Raw genomic sequence first — 24,142 nt, 5'->3', positions numbered from 1 at the left:
TTCGGAGATATTTACTGCAGGTCACGTTCTTTTGATTATAACGGAGCAGAAATCATTCTTTCCATACATCTTTAACCCGTTGCTCAGAAGATACAAAGCTTGTGCCACACTTCAGCAACCACATCTCTGTGCAAAAGCCATCACAAGAGGGTCAGGCTGACACACTGTGACAGGAGGTGAAAACTAATGGTTTCCAGATTGGGTAAACTATCATGTTAGCTAGCTGCAGTCTTCTTTTAGTTAGTGAGTCATTTATACTCACCTAAAAATGGAAGGCTTCCAGCACCTTGTTGAATCATTGCCACAAAGAATTGAGGCAGCTCCAAAGAGATCCAACCCTGAACTAGCAAGGTGTACCTAATAAAATGACAAATGACTCTATTTCCAATTTTTTTAATCTCCACTAAATTTAATCTCTGCAGCTTCCCTTATTGCCTTGAGAGTGCAGCCCTGAAGTATGAACTTTTGTATCTCAGTAAAGAAATTTTTAGTCTTTTAGTTCATTTTTCCAAATATTGAGGCTACGTTTAGATCTGCCAGCCATCAGTGGGTCTAATCCACTAAGCAGCCTTGGCAGCTTTTCCACCAGAGAAAAGCTAAAGAAGTTTTACCAACTCTCAGAAAAACTTGATGGGCCTTGAAGCAACCTTAAGCTCTGGCGTACTCCCTCTCTCTCTCTCACACACACAGGAAGAGAGAAAAAGGATAAACATGTAGGCAGAGGGATTTATTCAGGGTTTTTGATCAAAGTGGGGATTCTGAACCCAGACACACCCTGAATTTAAATTCGTGAATTGCGAGATAGCCCAAAATAGTCCACTGTTCAGCTGTACACATGACAGTGCACTGCTGATTTTAACCATCAGGCAGACTGATTTAATGTAATCTTCCGTAAGCACATAACATGAAGTAAATGACAGGATAAAGATTGCAGACTTTCAAAACTGTAGCTGGACACTTTTATTTTTAGATTTTTTTGAGTAAATCACTATATTTTGTTTCTCAGTGGTGCTTCAACAAACAAGCAAAGACTTTTATTTACTTTTACAAACCCATAGTTCTAGTTTTGCTAGACATAATGGTCAAATAAAAAAAAGTTTATCATAATGAATAAATCATCATCAATTGTAGCTAATAAACTTAAAAATAAAAAGCCACTGGTATTTCTTTTAAAATATTCTGTATCACTTCCTCAGAGTTTACATACAGACGTTTTCATTGCTGTGACAAACTAAGTCTACTTCATGATTCAGTAGCTCGTAGAACCGCCTTTATCAGCAACAATTTGAAGTAACTGTTGTCTGTATGAGTTTATCGATCACAATCACATCATTGTGGAGGAATTTTGGCACATTCTTCCTTATGTGCTGCTTCTCTTCGTTGACGTTTCTTGGCATTCATTTATGCACAGCTCTCTAAGGTCAGCACTTTAACTGCAAGGTGTCCAGCTTCTGTGGCTGCAAAACAAACTAGTGCTGTGCAATACTGCAGATGTTGCTATGATCTGATATGAGGTAACTACAGGGCCAGTACTGCAGGTCCGATACTGATACTGAACTTATAAAAGGCAGCTTGTGTAGGGGAGTGTCATGATTTTTAAGATGAATTATCATCAATTTGCAAATTCTGAACACATTTTAATGAACACTGAATCACTGTGATTTTACTTTCCATGATAATTAGTTAATACAGCAAACAAACCATTCAACTTTTCATGAATGATGAAACTTGGGTCAACTTCTGTTGTTTAAATCTCAATTATCACATAAAGCTTCAGACATTTTTCACAGTGCAATGAACTTAGGGGATAGAAACAAAGTACCAATACCATCATGGTAGTCTCGATCCAGTACCAGTGTTGATGTCAATACTATCGATATTTAGATTGCCCAGCTCTAAAACAAACCCAAATCATCAGCCTCCACCACCATGACTGACAGTTTGTTTGGGGTGTTTGAGCTGATGTTCTGTGTTTGGGGTTCACCATCATGTTTGCTGTGCATTATGGACAAACATCTCCACTTTGGTCTTGTTTGCTTCAGAAGTCGTGCTGTTTATTCAGATGCTTTCTGCTTGCATCCCTTCCAAACAACCCAAACTTGTTCAGTCTTTTTTCTAATCGTACTCTCATGAACTTTAACATTTAACATCCTAACTGAGGCCTGTAGACTCTCAGATTAAGCTTTTGAGTTTTCTGCATTTTCTGTTACATTTTCAAAATGTAAACTTATATCATATTTAAAGATTAAATAAAACAAGGTTTTCTCATAAAATAAAAACCACATGTTGTGGCAGAGCTAATATAAGACTGGAAACTGACTGTATGTAGTGATAAAAATAAAAACAATGGAAGTTCATTCTTACATTAGCTTCATTTTGATTCTGAACAAATACTGACTTGCTCTTCTTCGGCCAAGCAGTGCCATAACGTTCGATCAGCTTCCATCTGTTTGCAATTCACCTCCACATCTGTTAACAAGATAAAAAAGGCTTCGGAAAATCAAACAGCAGTGTGGAACTTCCTATAAAGCAACGATTTCATGCATGTACTGAATTATATCAATAGTGGCTGTGTAGTGTGATCCTTCTGTTTTTACAGCATTAAAAAAGACAAACAAAAAAAACCACAGACTTCAGACCACTAGGCCCTTCTTTGATCTTTCTCTCCGTTTCTTAACAGTCTTCTGGCTGCTGCACCTCTTCTTTTTTGCTTCTACTTCTGGGTCAAAATCAGAGTCACTGTCACCGTTTGGTCTCCTTCCCAATGTCTCCTCCTCCTCTTCTTCTTCTTCTTCCTCCTCTTCTGTCGAGTCAAAGGATAAATCACTACCTGACTGCTTGTCCTCGCTCTCCTCATCACCGGAGCCTGTTTTCTTTAACTTCTGCACCTTTGATTTTGGCGTTTTTGCCTTTGAACGCTGGCCTTTAACTTCCCCCGCTGCTCTTCTCCTTGGCCTTCCTCTGGGCCTGTCCGTGCTTCTCCTTTTACTTTTCGGCTTCATTGATCTCTCCTTCTGAACCTTCTGTCTTGCTTTCACACTGTCATACTCAGAGTTCACGTCTCTCTTTTTTTTGTTCCTCTTAGCATCACTTGCCCTTTTATCCATCTGCTGAAGTCCAGAGCTGGACGTGTGGTAACGCTGGACGTGACTTTTCAAGCTCACGTTGTGGTTGAAGCACATGTCACAGAGCTGACACTTGTACGGCCGCTCCCCGGTGTGCAGGCGCATGTGGGACTTCAGGTGGCTCGTCTGGTTGAAGCCACGCTGGCACACCGAACACTTGTACGGTTTCAGCCCTGTGTGCACAACAGAGTGCCTCCTGAGATGATGTATGTCCTTGAATTCAATCCCACAGACTCCACATTTGAACTCCCTCGAGACTCTGTGCTTTGCCAGGTGGCTCCGGCGTTCTTTACTAGTGGCGAATGTCTTTGGACAGTCGGGACATTTAAAGGGATCTTTTTTATCCTGGTGGGTCAGCTCGTGCCTAAATTTGTCCGCCCTGGTTTTGAAGGTGACATAGCAATACTTGCAAGGATGCTCGTATGTTTCGTCGTGGATTTCGCTATGATTTCTTAGAGCAATCTCAGAAACACACCTTTTCCCGCAGATATTGCAGGAGTAGGGTTTTATTTTGTGCTCGCATGTGTGAGGCTTCAGGATGAGGAAAAAACGTCCGCACTCTGTGCACAGCTCATTAATTTCGAGGCCACCCGGGGATTCAAAATCTTCCTCTTCGCCTTCATCCTCGGTTTCCTCCTCAGACTCCTTTGTGAGCTCGTCAGCCACCAAAAGTTCCTCCGTGGGATTCCAGTCCCCATCTGAACTCATCCCACCTCTATTGCCTTCCTCTTCATCGTCTGAAGGTTCGCTTTTTTCATCGCTAAAAGTGACCGCCTCAGACAAAGCTGCAGCGCCGGCGCCATCGTCTCTTAGTGCTGACTGTGAATGAGACAGTGACAAGAATGGCAACGTAGCATTTGGGAAACTTTTTCAAGCCTGTACAGCAAAGAGTATTCATGAAAAATGACTAAGACAGAGATGCAAGCAAAGGACAAAGTATCATTTCTATAAGTGCTTTTTTTAAAACTGCAATTCAGCAAAAGCGCGGGCAAAGACACAAAAAACAGCAAACACATACTTTTTTTGTTCCAAATGGAATAATAGAGACGCAAAATTTGTAACTTTCTGAAAGAATTATTACTTCTGAGAGCCAAACAAATTAAACGCATGTGTGACTGTCAATCCAAAAAAAAGTAGTTTGATTAAATTGTGAAGTGATGTGAGATTTTAAGAGTTGCTGTTTGCACCATCACTTCTGAAGAAACTCCCAGAAACTAAGTGGGAAGCTCCTATCACGACTACGTGAAGCTGGCTCCAAAAGTGAGTCAATCCCTGTCATGTCTTAAGTTAAAATACCCGGCTTTAGAGCATTCAAAATAATTTTACAGACTGCTACCAAAACGGTTTTGATCTCTATGGATCGTTTACAACATCTGTAAGTGGGAGAATTTTTTATAACTAATCCATGTGAATAGTAAGGGTTAGGGGCATGGCCACTAACCCTTACGGGCTGTAAACGCGTTGGTGTCTGCAGCGGCGTCACCTCTGCTAATTGGAGTCACTGTATTGGGCCTCTCAGTGTGTTTGTGGTCTGTGCGTGTTCCTTTTGGGGCGCCTGCTATATCCTGCTGTATAGTATAACCCATCCAAGAAGTCTGTACTTCAGAGTGAAACACAACTATTGTTTTTGGTTACTGTTACATTAGAATTCAAAATTGTGTCCATTTTGAAAGACAGGTAGGATGCTCTAGTCAGCTGTTTGAATACACTTTTTTTAAAAGACTGCTTTCTGCTAGCTAAAATAAGCATCTCAAGTAATATCATTAAGAATTACCAATGCAATCCAAACCATAAGACAACCACAAGATAATGTGTGACATTACGGCGGTTACAGCTATCTTTCAGTCTATGATATTTAATGAAATATGTCATATTAAACTTTTTATGAGTCAAGTCCAGCTAGGAATCATAAAATAAACATTGCAAACTTCTCTGGTGACCAAGTTTTCTTTAGTAGAAAGTAAATCAGGTTAAACCTACCAGCTGGGTCTCTGGAGTTCCCTCTGTGCCTCTCGTCGGGTGTCCATCTTCAGCGGCAGGGAGAGGGGCACTGACCTGACCATTCCGCTTGTTTTTGTAGTCGCACTTATGGCATCGTTGTTTTGAGATGATGAGCTCCCCATAGGTTACTTTCACTGCCTGGAGTTTGTCTCCACATGTTGGGCACTTTTGGCCAAACACCTTCAGGAGGCAATTTTCATTCACCATGTATTTGTCGTTCTGAAACGCAGGCCTGAAACACAAGAGTGCAAACAGTCAGACCCGTCATGATGTCACATCTTCAAACATGCTCAGAAATGTGGAACTTACAATTCCTGGTTCGAATCTGTGTCTGGAGTTTCAGGAGTGAGAGCATCTGAAACATTATGGGGACAGGCTTGAATACAACACTTTGTCACACTTTAGATTTTTAATGGTGGGATATGGACACTTTCTTACCTCTCAAGGGGCATTCTGTTATTTCAGGGGAACAAGTAGAGCACTTACATAATTCTAGGTCATCACACTGACTATCTGCATCTGTGGTGGTAACAGGTTCCTACACAAAAATCACAAAAAAACGCAAAAGCTTTCAGTCAAACAAAGCCACAAACAGTTAACAAGCATGCGTTTTTTGTCTATACCCATCAATGTATGGATAAAGGCATCCCTTAGGTTGGCTTAAGAGAGAAACTACTCATTTGCCTTCACGCTCTCTGGGCTGCAGTTCATGGTCAACTCAGGGACTGTAAGGGGGCCTGGTCTTGTAGCAGCAAAACAAGCCCAAATCATCGCCCCTATACTGCCGTGCTTGACAGTTGGTATGAGCTGTTTGTGCTGATGTTTTGTGTGTGGTTTTTGCCAAACACGGTTTTGCCAGCCTATAAGCCATGCTGTCATTTTCTTTTTAGAGAGAAGAGCTTCTCTTCTGGCGACCTTCCCAAACAAGCCACACCCATTCGGTCTTTTTCTAATTGTACTGTCGTAAACGTTAACAATTAACATGATGATTGAGACTTGTAGAGTCTGATCTGCAGTTTTTGGGGTCGTTGCAGTTTATGAACAATGCATTGTCTGACATAAGGTTGAATTTGCTGGGACGTCCACTCCTGGGAAGATTTGCAACTGTCTTGAATGTTTTCCACTTATCTCACTCTAGAATGAAGGACTTTACATTGTTTGGAAAGCAGCTGAATATCGCTGTTTCAGGCCAGAAAAACAAGTGGTCCAGGATTACTGACCTTAATTGAATAACTTTTACAGTTATAAGAAATACATTTACATGGAATGATCATACTTGCATTCAGTCTCACAGAAGCATTATCTTGCTTTAATATGTCACTATATAAACTTCATACATGAATGATGAAAGCAATGACTGTGTAATTTTAATCAAGTTCTATCTTTATAATTTATCTGATTATAAATGACTTCTGTTAAAAACTGAATTAAAATAACTGTGTATTGTATGACAGTCGGTCTATGACTGCCGTCCAGCCAGCCCCAACCTTGGTTTGGGTTTGTGTGTATACTAGATATTACAGAAAGGGAAACTGAGAACGGATTTCAAAGTAAAATTGCTCTTCAAGTGACTGATTTCAACAACCAAAAAAAATTAGCCTGTCACTGATGAAATAGCAATAATAAAACACAAAACAAAAATGCATGTGAAAAAAATAATCAAATTGCAGATAACAGAAATATTGAAATATGATAAACTTGTCTTAAAATAGCCACGCCTAGAATTGCAATTCAAACACCGTGTAAAGCCATTAACAATAGTTTATGTCAATTAATATACTTTAGATCAACAGTATTTATATACGCAATTTCGGATAGCTATTGATGTTGATCTTTAGTAAAATTAGTCTGTGGAAGCAAATCTTTCCTTCTAATAGATGGATAGTGGAAAAAGTAAAGTCTCTTTACTTTGAAATACAAAATCAAACTAACTTATTGATTGATATTGACTGAGTAACTCGATAAGGGTGTGTACTGTGGATCTAAAATAAAATTAGTCTGTGGAAACAGGACGTTCACCTGTAATGGCTGTTCACGACTTAAAATCGTAATTAAAAAAATTAATTTGAAATGAATTCATTTTCTATAGTATTTTGGCATTTATGCCAGACTAAACGTGTGGTGTGGGCTAACATAGAAATCACATTCATTTAAAAGTCGCTTTTATTTTGTAAACACGTCTCAGTTTCTCTTTCCGCAATATACACTATATAGCTATAAGGCAAAGCAACTTAGAGGCTAGCTTGCGAGCAGTTTTTTAAAGATCCGGTAAAGTCCAGCAACAGGTGATCCCCCAGCTGACACAGCAGACTCACCTCATCCTGTGGGCTCTCCACGGGTTCCTCTGGATCTGTGTTGACCCACAGTGAGGGGACAGCACCGGGCTTCAGCTGCACCGAGCCACTCAGAGCCAAACTCACGAAGCAGTCATCTGTGAAGTGTTCACTGCAAATAGTGATATCAGTCCAGGACGATTCTTTAAGTCGCTGCTTGTTGACTTCGAACAGAAACAGGACCCACTCCAGTCTCCTCTCCGGGTCCTCTGGTAGCCTGAACCGCTGCACATTGTGTCGCCACGAATCACAACCAACGACGGAGCACATGCTGGGCTACAGATGTGACCCTCCAGTTGTAGAAGTGGTCGGACAGCGTTACATTTTAACGCTCGCTTGCTGTAGCTGCCACATTTTAACATAAACAACAATGGCAGGCTAATGGCTAAGTAAGCGAATGTTGTGCTAACAGAACTGGCGTGGCTCTCTGGCTGGGTTCGCTTGGTTTGTCGACCAGCGTATCCCGGCTTAACAAGTAGATGACGCTGGCATTTCTCGTCACTTAGGTAGAAAACTTGCACAGCTTCACAAAGAGGGGCGCGTTTTTTCAGCGTCACATTCATCACTATCGGTATTATTTTTTAATTACTATTAATAATAATAATAGTAGTAGTTCAAGTACGACATACTACTATAAAGGTTTTTTTTTTAAAAGAGGCCATTCTGAAAGATTTTTATATAATGATTTACTAGCCAAATAAAAATAATACAAAGACATCATGTCAAATTGTGACACTACATATTTAATAAAAAAAAGAAAAATTAAAGATGCTCAAATCATATCTAAAGCCAACACATAGTTTCTAAATAATTACGATGACTAATTTGGAAAGCTCTGCATCCCTGAGTCAATGACAGGTGAGTAGGAGGAGAAAACATATCTTAAAAAATATATGGCCTACATTAGCTCCGCACACTGTCTCGCTTACCATTATTTTTTTTTATTAAATTACAACATTCAGTCCAAGTGACCTTCGTCAGGTACAATGAGACTAAATAAGTGGGACAGGAATAGGTTTACCATTGGGTTGCATCAGCTTTATTTTGACATGAGACTGGGTGTCCGTCTACAAGACTGGGAGTTAACTGCTTTCAAAAAGGTCTGTTTTATTGTAATACCTGAACTGATTGTCTTAAATTGCCTGAGACATATGCCCTCCATACAAGAATAATTAAAAAGACTAAAACCAACACTGAAACTATTAAAAAAACTAAAGTAAAACTAAACATTTTCAAACAATCAAAGCTATATTAAAATGAGGAAATGAAAAAAGTAATCAGAAAATAGAAAACTATAACTGGTAAGGTGGCCTTTAACACTTCAAGTTATTACACAGCATGTCTAATATGGGTGTAAAAGCACATGTGGAAAACAGTCTGGTCCTGTGTGCTACTGTTACATGCCCCAGGAGGATAGTTTTTTCTTTGTGAAATAATGCCTTCTCTGTCCTGATTGGGAGCTGCTGCTTGAATCAAGTCAATCAGCAATCGGTAGATCCCAGATATAACGTTTGTGAAGCTGTGTTTCTGGGCCTTCTGGCCATTTTCACTGCCATACATGTGCAGGCTCACATGCCTTTGATTTGTATTTTTAGCCTTATGTGACTTTGTTCAGACTGTCTGTAGGGGAGAGTTGCCCTATTAATGTAATCACTTGTTTTCTACTGTTTATGTGCTGGTTAGGTTGGCTATCTTTGTATATTTTGTTTTCTTTGGCATTAGGCAAGTTCCTTTTATTTTCTGTTAGGGATGTTTTGTTTGTTATGTTGGCGTTAGCTCTCCCTTGAGTTAAATGTCAGTCTGAACGAAAGTTTTAAACTAGCAGAAAATAAACCTTTAAAAAATGCCATATTGACTCCTCTTTTACTATTTTAACTTTATGTTATTCCCTCCTATCTGAAGCCCCACTGGCACACCGAGCAACTGTAAAGCTTAGCTCCTGTGTGCACTGATAAATGTCTCTGGAGAGACTAACCTTGGCTAAAGTTCATCCCACAGATGTGGAACTTTACCATTTTGAGACTTCTGTGAACTTACATGTGGACTTTGTGCTTCTTATTTGTGGCAAATGCCTCTGAACAGTCTGGAGGGCTTTTCTTGAGTTTTGTGGTTCTGCTCATGAACACGTTTGTCCACTTTTGTTTTGAATGCAGCGTGGCAGTACTTGCACCAGTGCTCGTAGTTTTCATCAAGAATGCTTTAATGAGAATTTAGAAACACCCAAGTTGGAAACTTGCAAGTCACCACAAAGTCACCAAATATGCAATTTGTTTCTAATTTTTTTTTTTTTTTTTTAAAAATCTGGAATATAATGAAAAGTGTCACAAATAAAAGGAAATGCAGAGGCACCACTGAAACTCAAGCTGGACAAAATGTGCATGGACTGACGCTTTTCGAAACACTGTAATTATCCCTAAAGTACTTATCAGTCAGACTTGACATTGCATTACTATAAGATTGTAACAGAATATGACATGGGTACTTTGCATCAGCCATCCATCAGTTTTCTTAACTGCTTACCCAACTTTTAGTAGCAGTGGAGCTTAAGCCTATCTCTGCTGTCATACCTACAGCCAATTTAGAATAACTAGCTGAGGTAGCAAAGCTGTCTTTGGACTGTAGGAGAGAGCTCTAGTATCTTGAGGAAGCCCATGCAAGCACAGGAACAATGTGCAAACCCCACACAGAAAGGCTCCAGGCAAATGTGAGGCTCAAGCCAGCATCCAGGATTATTACAGTTAACTAAAACTAGATGTGTTAACTTAAGAAGTCAGAAATTAATCAAGCGTAACATTAACTGTATGCAGTTTTTTGGCCTGACTTTCCCACCTGGTAGGTGTAGTCGCATTAAGGACATTACTGCTTTAAGACGAAGAGCGCTCCATGGGTGACCTTATCCCTTTAACTTTACATTTACTGAACAACTGGAGGCGTTTTCATTCACAATAAACTTCCCCCTCATCTTTATACATGCTAATCTTAAAAGAAAATATTGAAGCCAACTGGGAAGCGCATTAAACCTGCATTCTATCTCAAGGCCACCAGATGGCGATACTTGAGGCCGCAAAAAGACTTCTGATGCTATTGAGTATTTGCAGACGTGTGACCGCTAACCATGTTACATTAACTTATCTGTTATTTTGAGCATGTGACAATCATGGAAACCGACTGACTTTTCTACAAATACTGGCCAGCTGTCTTTGAGCTGCAGTGAATCAGTCAAAAGTGTGACACAAATCAGTAATGAGATGGTTTGCCTTTAAAGAAGTTGCTCCTTTCGAAACATGTCAGCTGCAGCTCTGAGGCACAACTTTTACTATGAGGGTGAACCGTCTCTATTTCTGGTTTATGTCATACTTTCTAAATTTTACTACTGCTGGTTGAGTACTTGCAGACGAACGTGAGAAACTACAGCCTATCTACTAGCAGCTAAAGCAGTCACTAAGTTCTTAGTGTAGCAGCTTCTTTGCAACTATTTTCACCCAGTGACAGCTAATAACCTCCAGGTACCACTGGCAATTATTTGGGGAACACACACTTTTCCAGTCTCTTCACTCTTCTCCAGAGTCGACTGGTCACACAACTGATCACAGAGCACATTGTCAGTTTCTTAAGCCTCTTGCACACCTTTATAAAACCTTAATAACACCAAAACGTCAACTGGGTTTGCAGTTTTTACACCTCAGCAGTGATAAGCTGCCGTGCCTGTTGCCGTAGCAGCGAGAGCTTGTGGGCGGGGTTTTAATGGTGGGTTCGAGTGATTTGTTGTCTGGAGTACACCGGCCAGTACAGGGCTCAATTAATGATTTTATAGAATTGTATATATATATATATATATATATATATATATATATATATATATATATATATATATATATATATATATATATATATGTGCAGATTTTTTTGGCTGCATATCCATGAAGTGACCCAGAAACGCCATCTAGCATCGAAGACCATGCTCAAAATCACTTAACCCCCCCGTGACGCTCGCTTTGTTTAGTCTTCTAAACCATGTCTACATGCATAGATACACTGAGCTGCTGCCATGTGTTGGGCTGATTAGTTTATTATTATTATAGATTATTTTGATTAATGAGCAGGTAAACTTCTATACTTCTAAACCTAGTAAGGTGCGAGTAAAGCGAGTGAGTGTATGAAGCAGATAGTACTACCACAGTTAATAGTATTACCTTAAAAGGAAAATAACAAATATAGGTTCTGTGACAAACAGAATAAAATATGCACCTTATTTCTAATTAAAGTAAAAGCACGCACATTCCGCAGACGGCAGAGCTCACAGAATGGCTCTAATTTAGATTGGCAATGATTATTTTTGAGTCTGAAAAAAGAGTTCAGTCCTTTAGAAAAAAAAATATGCAGTAGATTTGCAGGTTTGTAAAAACACCATCGGGTGGTGCTGTTCAGCTTTTGCCTCTACCTCAACACACTGTAAAACTAGGATGTCACGGCCACTGCAGAGTAGGTGTGATATCATGACAAAACTGAAGCTTTACATTTCAAAAGACTAATGCAAGGATTACCACAAACCAGGGGGCAACTCCTTATCCAACAATGAGTGGTCCTCAAAGGACATCTTAGATGGACAGAAGAAGAGAAACCACAGGCCAGTTTGTGTGCAACCATCACTGTGCATTTTCTGTGTTAAGACATCCTGTTCTCCATGTAAAAAAAAACAAACAGATAATTTACAATAGATGACACAAATCAGCATATAATCAGCATACAAATAATCCTCAGAAATCTGTCTTTTATTTGCCTTTTTATTGCCCAAATAAATATTTGATTGTGTATAAATATCCTATTCAGACACTTGAAATTCCATAGTAGGGGTCTACATTAAGCTGAGGGACTTTTTCAACTGCAGAAAGATCCTTTCTGGTCACCAGCTTTAGTAAATAAGCTGACCTCCTGACCAAGTGATTATCTAAATTATAGCAGCTAATGGTGATTAGTCCACCACATGGACATATGGCTGAAATACAGACGCAGGGTCACTTAAGTGGCCCCTGAACAAACAGGAAAGACACTCACAACTGCCGCTTTGTGCAGCAGGTGGTTGCTCTCCTGTGTCCCCTGTAGACAAGACATGTAGACATGACACAATTCCCAATATCCAAACATTTTTAAGGCATGAGAGAGTAAAAAAAAGATATAATGGGGATTGGTGGATTTATTCTCCCACTGGGTGTAAGGCCCCCAGCTTCCTGGGTAATTGAAAAATGATTTCACGTGTCAGCTAATGAGTGCAGCATATCTCTGCCCCGAGGAGGCCAGTCAATCAATCTCTCATCAGGCTGCCTCAATAGTAATTTGTGGTTGTTGGTGTGTTTGCACATGCCTTTGATGTGCGTATAGGAGATGTTGTTTTTGTGTTGTGTATTAATGTGTTAGATTAGAGCCATTAATTATGAATCAAGGACAGTCTGGTTTCCTCCTCTTCCCTGACTCATTTTGATATCCATTTTCAGCTGCAGGATATTTGCTGAGTGTGTTGAAACTTCAAAAGCCAGCTCTTGCTTGGAATGTGCCATTAAACTGTAAACATCGGGACAGGGCAATAAACACGCGCGCGCACACACCTCCACAGTTTTCACAACTACAGACCCACTCTTTTCATGCCGACTGAGGTTCAATGTGAAGTTTCCATGTGACTGTGCCAAAGAAAAGAGGCAATAATGATCCAAAAAGTGTAGAAAATGTAATTTTCTTGGGTGTTTGAGCACAAAGGAATTTCACCCTTGACTCTCATTTACATTCTGTCCTCCTCCATCATACCAGTTCTGGGAAAAACAGAGCAAGCCGCGGTCGAAACATGTCAGCTGCCTTTCACATTTACGGAGGAATGTTGGCCACGCTTCACAATGTTGTCAGTCAGTACGCCAGATAAGAGCTCTCAGTTCATAAATAAGATTGATGGCACCGCATACCACCAGTTCCTGCTCTGTGTTTTCCCATACAAGCATCTCTGTCAAAAGCATCTGTGCTATCTCACCAGCTCATATCCTCTCTGTCCAAGTCCAGGCTTGCTTAGGTGTTTTTACATGTTCCTCATCCACTCATTAAACCCACTACTGCAGGATATGCCCTGACTTCAGCTGCTCAGCTGCGTTCAAGTTTAATACTAGTTTGTTTGGGGGTATTGGTTAGGATATAGTTATATAAGATTGTATTTTAGCTACACATATTTGACATGTACACTTAAATTCCAAAGTCTTACATTTCCTCATAGTTCATGGGTCTTAAAAAACTTAAACAATAGTTAGTCATTAGTTTCACAGATTATACTTTAGTCTTTCTGTTAAAAATCTTTAGGTGTAAAGTTGAAAGAATGTCTGGTTATTCCCTCAGTTTTTCTTTTATAAGCTTGTAAACTTTTAAGATTGAGTATTCTTAAAAAGTAACCTGAGCACCGTCAAGCTCTCCGTTAAGGATACAGTTGTATTTTTTTAAGCCAACTCAGGCCTGTTTGTCTTAAAGGAAAACATCATTTCATGTTGGAAACTATCTTGGCTATTGCACTTTGATTTTTTTTATTTTTTTTTAAGCTGATCTGGAGGCATTCATTTCTAAAAATAAGCCATCCAAGGACTTTTGACTACAAACAAAAACCATGTTCTTGTAATGTATCATGGCTTTGTTTAACCCAAACCAATACCGTACAGCCTTTATGAATCCACAATGGCGCTGCTTTATTTTATAAATACAATACTATACAAAAGATTAGTAAGAGAGTACACATTTTAAAGCCATGCAATAGTGGTGTGTAAACACAATGGGAATAAAGAGAGGTGACCGGAGAAGAAACGCACAGTGTATCATGGGAAGTTCCCAGTAGGATAACTAAAGGATGTTTCAGGGTTTTCTCATCCAACAATAACTGTAACAAAGGAAAGCTTTAAGTAAAGACAGTGTCTGTCTTCTGAATCTAAAGTGGGCGCTGCTTCCACAGGAAAAGAGCCTGATAGCTAAAGACTCTGCCTCCCATTCTACTTTTGGAAAATTGAGCAACCACAAGCCCGAATGATCTGATCCCACAGCTTCTTACACCCAACACATCCTTTTGTTTTCTTTTCTCTGTGAAGGGTTCGTGGTGCAAATGTAAATAAAGTTGCAGTCACTATCCAGCAAGTGAAACTTTATCAAATAAAAATTGTAATTCATTTTATGTGTAACTTCCTAATTCAGTTACCTTTTTTTCCCACATATTTGATATTTACAGGATGTGTTGTGGAATTGCACTTTTGTGAAACATCTTATAAAACAGATAGTAATTTTGGATTATTCAAAGGTTGCATTAAAGTCAGTGTGGTACAGATTAATGGGGGCTCCAGTGATGAATGTTGCTGGACTGAAATGGAGCAGGCTGTGGTGTTCATGGTCACTTTACAGAGTATATCTAAAGAATCGGACGGTTTCAAAAGGCTATGTTTTTTTTAAAGTAATGGACACAAAATTTTAAAATACATTGCCAAATATAAAGCTTTACATACAAAATGAACAATGTTCACATGTGCTCAGTGTGCTGTCTGGAAGCATAGCATGTGTCAATGTGAAACTTTTTGATATCAATGTATGTTTAAGGTTTATGATGCTGATTCGATCAACTCATCAACCAACTCTTATAAAGCTTGTGTAAACGGTAGAATACCTTTACAAAAGCTTTATAAGGGTTGGAAGTCAGCCATGACTGCCATTCGAGACAAAAGTGGGAAAATGTGGAACTGTGAGGTGTTTAAGATATGATGGGCACTGGCAATTTAAGAGTTTAAGAATACTATTAGTGAAGTAAACTGTAAAACTAAATGATTTTGGGGGGTGTAACTATCCTTCAACTTTAAATGGGCAACTTGTGGACTTGTTTTTCAAAGCTGGCAGCAAAGTTGCTCCAACCCTCTCGGTGAACTCAAAACAGTCCTTTAAGGCTATCTAATGTTTCTTATTGTAATCTCACACTGACTCAGGGATGCTGAGATCAGGGCTCTGTGTGGGTCATGCCATTTGTTACGCGATTCCTTGCTCTTCTCATCTTTGAAGATAACACTGGCTTTGGCTGTGTGTATCAAGCTGCAGAATGAATTCAGGACCAAAGAGATGCCTCTGTCATTGTATTTCCCGATGAAGGCAGATATAAAAGAAAGAACCTTGAGCTCTCATGTGCACGAAACCTTCGAACAGTATTCTGTATGTGAAAGCAAAGTAGGAACCACTCAGGATCGCCAGGTGAATAAAGCAGGCATCTACTAGAACTGTGGTGATGTGTTTTAGTTTTAACAAACCAAACCATGCAGGGTGACCGCTGAAACATATGAAAGGACACTGATGACACCATAACATTCATTGTCCTTGTCGCTGTCACTCTCATTGTTCTGGCGCACTGTGAAAACCCAATGTCTGAGCTCCAGCCGCCCCAAACTGGTACAAGTCGATACTTGTGGCTCGTTTGCACGGGTCTGTGTGTGTTCACATATGCGCGTGACCTATTTGGAAATAGACACCATATAACAGACCTCTCCTTTCTCTCATCTTCATGTCCAGTAGCCTGTCCTGAAATAGCTCATAAACACTTCTGGGCATGAGGTATAGCTGAAGAATTGAAAGCGTGCAGGAATGTGATGCACGTTAGCAAAGGTGCACAAGAATTGTCAAATGACATTAGCAGCTAATCTGGGAGAAACCTGCCTTTGTCATGTATAAGGTTACGCGTCCTAATGAGAATGTAATCTATGCCAAGCATGCTCTCCGTGGCAAGAGGAGAACAAGAGAGCTGGCCACCCGAGAAAGTTGAACCCAAAAGAATGCAGCTCTGGTATTCATTAATGAAGAGCACTCTTCTCTGCGATGGAACGACGGTGCAGGAATGAGGAGATGGCGTAACAACGGAGAGGAGACTCATCAGAAAACAGAAAAGCGCTAACGGAGCTACCTCGGTATTTATCGTTCAGCCAATAAATGAAATGATAAACAAGTCAGACAGCTGGTAAATTATATTAGAATATTTTATTGCTTTATGAAATGTTGCATCAATTCAACTGTATTAAACCTTCATATTGTTTTGAGTTCACAGAAATGTCTGTTTGAAGTCAACACTCGGTTGGTTGTGTACAGCTTGACATGACCGTGATTGTCGGCACATAACTTACAACAAACATACATACATAAAACTCTTTGGCGTCCCGCTCAAAGCACTATCGTATCTAAAATAACAAACATCTGTAGAAAATATATAATAACAATAATAATAATAATAATTAACCTGTTTGTTAGTTCAAAGCTCACAGTAAACAAAAAGAAAAACAACAACACAGCATTTTCAACTTTTGCCCCTAAATAGCGACCAAACCAGCTGGACCACCACATCAGGGCAAACACTCTCAAACTGTAACCACACATGCAAACATACTATGAGAAAAAAAAAGATAAAGAGCATGAGAAACAAAGAGAAGATGAAACACGGTGATGCTGCATCCTCCCAAAATTACAAGCTTGCAACACCAGGTCTGTGTCAGTATATGCATTTATATATTATACAGCTCCCTGTTCATGCACCTCTGAAGCTCTGTAGAACCAGCTACCCGAGACTCAAGACGTGCAAAGAGCAGGAGCGCTAAAATCAGCAGTGTTATCAGCTTAAATTAATTAATAACGGGGAGTCTTACGTAAAGATAATATCTATCTGATCGGAATTAAATTCACTTTTTGTTCATTTGTTTTATACTTCAAGAGAAGGGGTGGATCATACAGATAACCTCTTACTAAATGTTTATCTAGAAGAGCTTGAGGCTTAAGTTAATATTTGGGGAATGTGGAAACCAGATAAGATAAATATGTAGCTTTTTAATTCATTGGTTTGGGAAAAGAAATAATAGGGATTATACAGGGTGGGAAAGCAGCATTTATATTTATATATATTTATTTATAAATATTTTGGCATACACTCTCTGAGAACACGTTGCCATGTGACAATCCAAAATACTGTCCAAGTACCTCAGAAGATTCATCTTTTCTCACTCCACCAGGCAGACTGCCTGCAGCTGTCCAGCCGAGTGAGAGAAAGTGAGTCGGAGCACAGCTCTGTCTCTAAAATTTGAAAACAGTCCTTTTTTTTTCTCCTTTCTTTTGGTAACATTCCTGCCTCCAGTATTTAGTTCCAGTCTTGCACCTCTTCACAGATACTCAGAAATAGCTTCTTTTTTCTTTTCCGCATCCTCATTCAAAATCTCCCTCTCAGTTCTTTAAATGAAGATTTCCACTGCCTCCGAATCCAGCTCATCCAGGCCTCTGAAGGGGTTTAATAGCAGTTTCTTAGGCGCTGCCTTGTCTGGAGAAAAAGAAAACAAACAAAGAAGACATGGATAATTATTTAAGTGTTTTAAGGCTAAGACCAGCAGAAAGAAAAGTCCTTGATGCATTTCAGTTAGCTGTGGCTAAAGGTTAACAGACGTTTTCCACAGTCAAACAGGCCACTCTACTGAGCATGCTCAGTCAACAAAACTACATTATTTCCTAACTGTGCACATTCCACAGGGCCCACATTATGAACCATGGCCTACACACATGGTATCTGACTGGTTGGTTATTCCACAGCATGGTTAATCAATATGCACTTCCATGAAGTCGAGGCCAAAAATGCCTTTTATGTGTACAGCTGTACTGGGGTATAAATTTGTGCAGGATTGCTGCTTCTTTTTTTTGGCTTACTGACCCATCGTTCATACATGATAAGTTGCTTACCACTGTTGAGCTTAGTTGTACTGGCTGCCTCTTTGGTTTTGGTTCCCTCCGCCTGCCTTTCTAGCGTCCCAGGTTCAGACTGAGGAGAGAGCTGACGACTGGGCAAAGTCTGATCATCTGAAAGACTCTTACCTACGAGAAAGCGTCACAGAAGATGTCAGCATGTGCACCTTTTTATTTCAAACCTTTCAGCAGTAGACAAAAATGTATGTCTTTGGATCAAAAATGGCAAATCTGTGCTCCTCACCTCGTGTCTTAGTGTTGCTCTTTGTGGGGCTGATGGAGGGAGTGGAGGAGGCAGATCGGAGGGTTGCCCCCGCTGCATTCAGGAGGTTTTCAGGTGGACTTTGCTCGTCCTTTCGACCCTGGTCCTGGTGCAGCCGCTGGTTGAGGATTTTGATCACGGCATCTTTTTCCAAAATCTGAGCATAGAGGGCACGGATCCTGATGCAGAGCAGAAAAAACATGTCAGAAAGCTGGTAACCAAATAGTGGATGAAAAAAAAGAGGCAAATCCTGAAGGCTTGTTTGAAATCAAAAAGGGGGTTGATAAATAGTAGGTATGCACCTGTTCTCCATCTCCTGGTTCCTGTGGTCGGCGACTGGCAGGTCCTCGTTGAAGCTGTTGTTGGAGGAGTGGCAGGGCGAGTGGTTAATGATTGTGGTGTCCCTGGAACAGAAAAAGAACATTTCCTGGGCTTAATTCAAGCTTGAATGAGCTAAACTGAGCATTTGTACACATGAATTCCCAGCATTCATCAGGAGAATGAGACACCAAGCTACATCTGTCTTTACCTCTGGGCAGCGGCAGTGGCAGCCACCTCCATGGCAAACTGCCTCATGGTGCTCTCTTCCAGATACTTCTGCTCCCAGCGCACCACGTCGGCTTCAAGGGCAAGGATTCGCTCCTCACGCTCCCGCAGGCGCTCTTGGAGTGAGTTCATGGTCATTCCAGGGGGCTGTGACTGCCTCTGTGATAAAGAGATAAAGTATTTGAGATAGAGCCTAAAAAACAAACAAAAAAACTGCCGTCATATATGACCAAGAAAAAAGGCTTTACCTGTTGTGCTCTCAGACTCCTCAGCTCCTGCTCTAGTCGTGTCCTCAGCTTCATCTCTAGGCTCTCCCTCTTCTCACAGGTGGACTGGAGCTGAGCCAGCGCGCTCTGAAGCCTCTCCACCTTTTCTACATACGCCCTCTTCCTCCTCAGCTCCTCCTCGAGCTGGCGACCTCGTCCTCGAGCCGCCTCCAGGGCCTCCTCGAGTCGTTTGGCCCTGAGGTTCTGCTCCTCGGCTGCTGCTCGCAGCCGCTGCAGCTCCCTCTCCATGCGCTCCCGCTCGGCATTTTGCTCCTCATCTGAATCAAAAGAAAAAGTAAACACGGTCAGATGAAGAGCATTACAGGATTAGAGTCAAAGTGTGTTGGACAGAATGGAAGCGAAAGTTCTTTTTCAAACTTTTCTCAAGTCTTTTCTGAAAAAGTACGGAAAGCTAATCCGCAATTATCCCTCCTAAAACCGAATAAGTATCCGAGTTTTTACATGGTGGCCAGTGTTCTTCATTTAGTGAAGCACTCCCGGAATGCTGAGAGCAGGAAGGGGGAGAAATCTGCCCTATCCCTTTGACCCACATAGCACAGAGCATTCCTCATCAAGGCCATGCAAACACCACAACCCCGCTTGAAAATCAAACTCACACACAGGTGGTGGTGAAGGAGGTGGTGGTGGGGGACTTCATTTCTACCACGGTGCTGCTCTGTGATTTAGAAGGGCTTCATTTCCTTTTGCAAGGAGGTGCATGGATTGAATTCCCTATTATAAAGCCTTCTTACCAAATAAGCTGAAGTTATGTAAGTGAAATTCCTGCATGAAATGATGCCCTTAGCAACAGAAGGGGGCCCATGGTACGCTACAATCCAGTCCAATCAAGCATGCCGATTCTAGAGGATGAAAAGGAGGAGGAGTGGAGAGGAAACTAGCCCAACAAAACGACATACTTACTTTGTTCAAGGAGCTTCGCCATGATGTTCTGGTTATGGTCGGCTGCCTTGACTTCTTTTGCAACATGGGTCCTAGCATTTTCCAGGTTTTCTGTGATGCAGCAAAGTGTAATCAATTAGACTAATTTAAAAAAAACGTTGGACCTGCTGAAGCTGGTGTCACTGAATACTGCAGTTTGGTGTCAGTACCTCTAAGGTCTCTGTTGAAATCCTGCAGCCTCCTGACTTCAGCCACAAGCCTCCTCCTCAGTGTCTGTTCCAAGTTCTCTCTCTTATTGCTGGCCTCCCTCAGTGTCTCATAGGCCTCTGAAATACGCTGGATCTCCTGCTCCAACTGCAATGGAAGGACAAGGGGGAGGGGGAAGATATAGGAGGGTTGGAAAAGAGGAAAAAAGGAGAAGAGAAGGAATTTTGGGTTAACCTACTTGACAAGCTGAAGAGGAGCTGGAATGTTGATTCGTGCTGTTATAGCACACAGATACATATATGGGTTCACATGAACGTATGTGAATAAAGCACACTCTGTGTGTGTGTGTGATCATGTGTGTGGTGTAATTCTGAGAAGGAATTTAAGCCCGCACCACTCCCTTTGCGACTGATTTATATCTACATTCCTGAGGGCTGATAGCTTCAGTTCCAGGTGTGTGAGCACACAGGAGCATGCACACACACACACACACACACACACACACATATACAGAACTGGGAAGGCTGCCAGCGGAGGGAAGGTGTGCATGCCTGTGCCTGGCTTGCGGAAAACGGCAAAAAGACACCCACCATTACGGCAGTCACACAGGCATGTTTACCCAAGGCTGCGGCCTGACGAAGAAAACTTTCCAACCCTGGCAATTATCATTCTTTAAGGTTGAGACAAGGCAATGGCCATGTGACATAACTCCAGCAGAGAGCAAAAGGGATTTTTTTAAAGCATAAATTGGCTGAGATATCAAATGTCACCGAAGTGGTTTCCACCACGTTGAACGAGTAAATATCTCGTTTTAGGAGCCGGTTTGGTCTGACACTCAGTCACAAAAAGCAAAAACATGGCTGTAAACATAGCACTGTTTTAAAAGGGAGAACATGCTCCCGTGCTGGGTACGAAAACAAAAAAGACCTTTCACTTTTTAAGGGCAGCCCGCCACTTGACTGCTGTAGACCCCCACCCAAGCACTCATTAAAAGTGTGGGGGTCGAAGCCCAACTGGCTGCTGTGTGACAAGCTCCAGATTAGACTGAAAATCTATGGTCTCCGCACGCGCACACACATACACGCACACTTTTTGACCTCCACTAGGTTAGCTACACAATGAAAGGAGTGTGTAAACACAGTAGCAGGCTGTGACCTCTGTTTGTGCCTCTGTGGTGTGGAAGGAAGCAGCTGCTGATCTCATCTGTCTGCCCTGATGAGGGAGTGTGCCTGGGGTTGGATATCAGGGAAGCAACTGTTAACTGGGCTTGTGTTTCATAGACAGGTGGCTCAGATGGAGGGTGTTGTCTGGATACTCTCCAAATTCCTTTGGGGTTTTCATGACTTAATGGTGTAGCAATCCTTTCCTTTGTGTTGAATGTATTTAAAAATTAAAGATATTGAGAGAAACCTTTTTTTTAAGTACTAAAACATTCTAGTTTATCTCAGTTGTGGACCAGTGAGAGATGAAGCTTTTCTGTTCTTCTCACCTTTTGAATACGGCCGCTCTTCTCCCTGTGAGCCTCCAGTTCTTGTCTCAGCCTCTCGTTCTCCATCAGCAGCAGCTCCACCTGGTTGGGCTCCTCCAAGCCAGCAGGTGGCAGGCTGTTGAATGTGTCGTAGCAGGGGGGTTCTGCTGGCTGACCAGACTGGACATACCTAAGAGATACCCGCATACATTAAAGGACACTCTAGCTGAATCACACTTTTAATAGAATATAAATATGAGAAAGAGCTTTTTTTTATATAGCATGACATCTAACGTATCACTATGTATGAATGTATACGCAGGCAGGCCAGCCGGCTCCAGTAAAGAATCTAAAAGCCTGTATGTGGAACGTACTCAAACTATCCTAGGCAACGCAAGTATGCGAAACTCTCCTTTAGCAGCATGCCAAACATTACAAATACCTACAGGGCTGGACTTGTTCTCCGGTGCGGATTTCAAAGAGGAAATATGAATAAGTATTCAGACTGCGGTGTGACTCACACTAAAAGTATGTGTTTACGCATGTGAAACACAGTGGTGCCACTGGGCGGGCTCTTGTGAGAAAATTTACACTGGAGTGCATGATGTAATGTTAAAGTTGCTTAAACCCCTTCTGGTACCTGTGCTGCTGAGGCTGCACTGGCTCCTGGACCTGGTGAGGGATAAATCCTTGGCCCTGGATGGGGGCTGAGTACTCTGGGGGTGGGTTGCATTTGTCCATGTTTGGCCCCAGGCCCTGGTAGCATTGCGGGCTGTAGTAAGGAAGCTCAGGGTAGCTGTGAGAGGTAATCTTTATGGCTTCTGCTTTAGCCGCAGCGTCTTTCCTCTCCAGAGATATCTGCATGCGATGCTCGCTGAGAGACCGCACATGGCTGCACTTTAGCGCCATCAGATCAGCCTCTTCGTGGAAGACCCCCTCATGCAGAAGTTTTCCCTCATGGAGCTGCCAAGCCATGTACTGAGACTGAGCCTTGGCTTGCTCATAGGTTGGCAGCTTCTCCCCATGCAGCTGGTAGCCACTTTCTGAGTGATGGTAGTCTCCCTGGTGCTCTTGGCCCTGCGGTTCCTGCCTCGCAGAGAGCTGAGGGTAGAGAGGATCCTCCTGGGTGAGACTCTCCAAAGAAGATTGTGGGCTACTGCTCATGTCGCCCCCACTGCTGGGTCCACTGTTGCTTCCACTGCCTCCCCGCAGGGCCTGCTGCTGGATGGCTAATAAGGTACGGGTGTCTGTGGGGTTTCCGTAGCGGAGCTGCTCCTGGATGAGCCGATGCAGGACGTTGCCAGACGACTCCTCAGTGGACGACATACTGCTTTGTGAACTTAGTGATTATCTCTTTGAATCAGTTGACTTTTTCCTCAGTGAAAATATTTTTTTTAAAAAACAGCTGTGAACCTGGAACAGAGGGGCGAGAGAGTAAAGTAGGATCAGTCTGAGGTGGCAGTGAGGTCAGACGGGAATAAAGCTGAGACAGGCTTTCACAATAACAGCAACACAAGTTATTAAATATGTTTATTCATTAGAAAACAGTATGGCAATGAGTCTATGTTACCAACAGCGACAAAGTGGAGATGTGGACATATTTTATCACTGCAGGCAAAAAGTGCATGCGCCAAAAATTCCACTCTCACGGTGGAGCAAAAGCGTACAAAACCACCACGTAAAACACTCCACAGCTCTACTTTCCTCTTTAATACATTGTAAGTAACTTTAAATTAAAACACAATTCCCAAAGATTCAACGAGAAGTTTTACTGTAGCGACTCTGGCGCTCAGGAGAAAACAGAAAGAAAGGGGAAAAAAGACGCTCTTCTTACCAGCTCACGCTCTCATCATAACCCAACGTTATCCTCGACTTCGAAGTAAAAATAGTTCCACTATTGGCATCAGCTTTTTTTTTAAGTTAAACGTGTCTCATTTCCCCCCCTGAACGTGTTGCCGCGATCCTCTCTTGCTGTGAAATGATTGTGGAGAGAGCAAGCGGCGATAATAAGTAACCGAGGAGGGACTGAGGTCGGAATGCCAGGAATGCAAAACGCGAGGTCCCTCGGGGATCAAAAGCGTAAAAACCACACGGGAGGAGGGAGGAGGGAAGCTGCAGTGCGCTTTATTATTACCAACGAGTAAAGGAAGAGAAGTATAGGAAAGGAATGAGCATTTTGTTTCACTAAACTGTGAGCTACTTGATAAACAGCAGCAGTTATGATGTGATAAACTCCCTCAGTGATGCAAAAGTATGCGAATCATTCACTTTAGTTC

General features: G+C 41.6%; 2 protein-coding genes across 3 annotated transcripts; both read right to left on the bottom strand.

Moving 5' to 3' along the window:
• Positions 1-951: 951 nt before the first annotated feature.
• LOC102781834 (uncharacterized) lies at positions 952-7,889 on the bottom strand. Its single transcript, XM_006786513.3, has 5 exons — positions 7,442-7,889; positions 5,565-5,664; positions 5,436-5,481; positions 5,106-5,358; positions 952-3,944 (listed from the first exon to the last, which is right to left on the bottom strand). Exons 1-5 carry the CDS (start codon positions 7,727-7,729, stop codon positions 2,634-2,636), a joined length of 1,998 nt encoding a protein of 665 aa, XP_006786576.2. The 5' UTR covers positions 7,730-7,889; the 3' UTR covers positions 952-2,633.
• Positions 7,890-16,461: 8,572 nt separating this feature from the next.
• amotl2b (angiomotin like 2b) lies at positions 16,462-23,859 on the bottom strand. Of its 2 annotated transcripts, none has more exons than XM_006786512.3 (11): positions 23,701-23,859; positions 22,507-23,279; positions 21,888-22,056; positions 20,401-20,545; positions 20,213-20,302; positions 19,274-19,569; positions 19,009-19,184; positions 18,782-18,883; positions 18,462-18,658; positions 18,215-18,346; positions 16,462-17,801 (listed from the first exon to the last, which is right to left on the bottom strand). In XM_006786512.3, exons 2-11 carry the CDS (start codon positions 23,190-23,192, stop codon positions 17,716-17,718), a joined length of 2,079 nt encoding a protein of 692 aa, XP_006786575.1. In that variant the 5' UTR covers positions 23,193-23,279; positions 23,701-23,859; the 3' UTR covers positions 16,462-17,715. The 2 variants fall into 2 exon arrangements, with proteins under 2 accessions (XP_006786575.1, XP_087687872.1); XM_087831746.1 differs by having other exon boundaries at positions 18,782-18,835.
• Positions 23,860-24,142: the final 283 nt, after the last annotated feature.

Source organism: Neolamprologus brichardi, chromosome 18, assembly GCF_056152115.1.
Source record: "Neolamprologus brichardi isolate AB-2024 chromosome 18, ASM5615211v1, whole genome shotgun sequence".
Taxonomy (NCBI): Eukaryota; Metazoa; Chordata; class Actinopteri; order Cichliformes; family Cichlidae; genus Neolamprologus; species Neolamprologus brichardi.
This window is presented reverse-complemented; position numbering and strand designations above follow the sequence as displayed.

What these genes read in the sequence shown, in the direction of transcription:
- LOC102781834 (XM_006786513.3), bottom strand. Translation starts at nt 7,729, where the DNA reads ATGTGCTCCGTCGTTGGTTGTGATTCGTGGCGACACAATGTGCAGCGG. An exon ending in AACAGAATGCCCCTTGAGAG is followed by an intron (nt 5,482 to 5,564) that starts GTAAGAAAGTGT and finishes ATAATGTTTCAG; the next exon opens with ATGCTCTCACTCCTGAAACT. An exon ending in ACAGATTCGAACCAGGAATT is followed by an intron (nt 5,359 to 5,435) that starts GTAAGTTCCACA and finishes CTTGTGTTTCAG; the next exon opens with GCCTGCGTTTCAGAACGACA.
- amotl2b (XM_006786512.3), bottom strand. Translation starts at nt 23,192, where the DNA reads ATGTCGTCCACTGAGGAGTCGTCTGGCAACGTCCTGCATCGGCTCATC. An exon ending in AGAGCGGCCGTATTCAAAAG is followed by an intron (nt 20,546 to 21,887) that starts GTGAGAAGAACA and finishes CTTCCATTGCAG; the next exon opens with TTGGAGCAGGAGATCCAGCG. An exon ending in GAGCAACACTAAGACACGAG is followed by an intron (nt 18,347 to 18,461) that starts GTGAGGAGCACA and finishes GCTTTCTCGTAG; the next exon opens with GTAAGAGTCTTTCAGATGAT.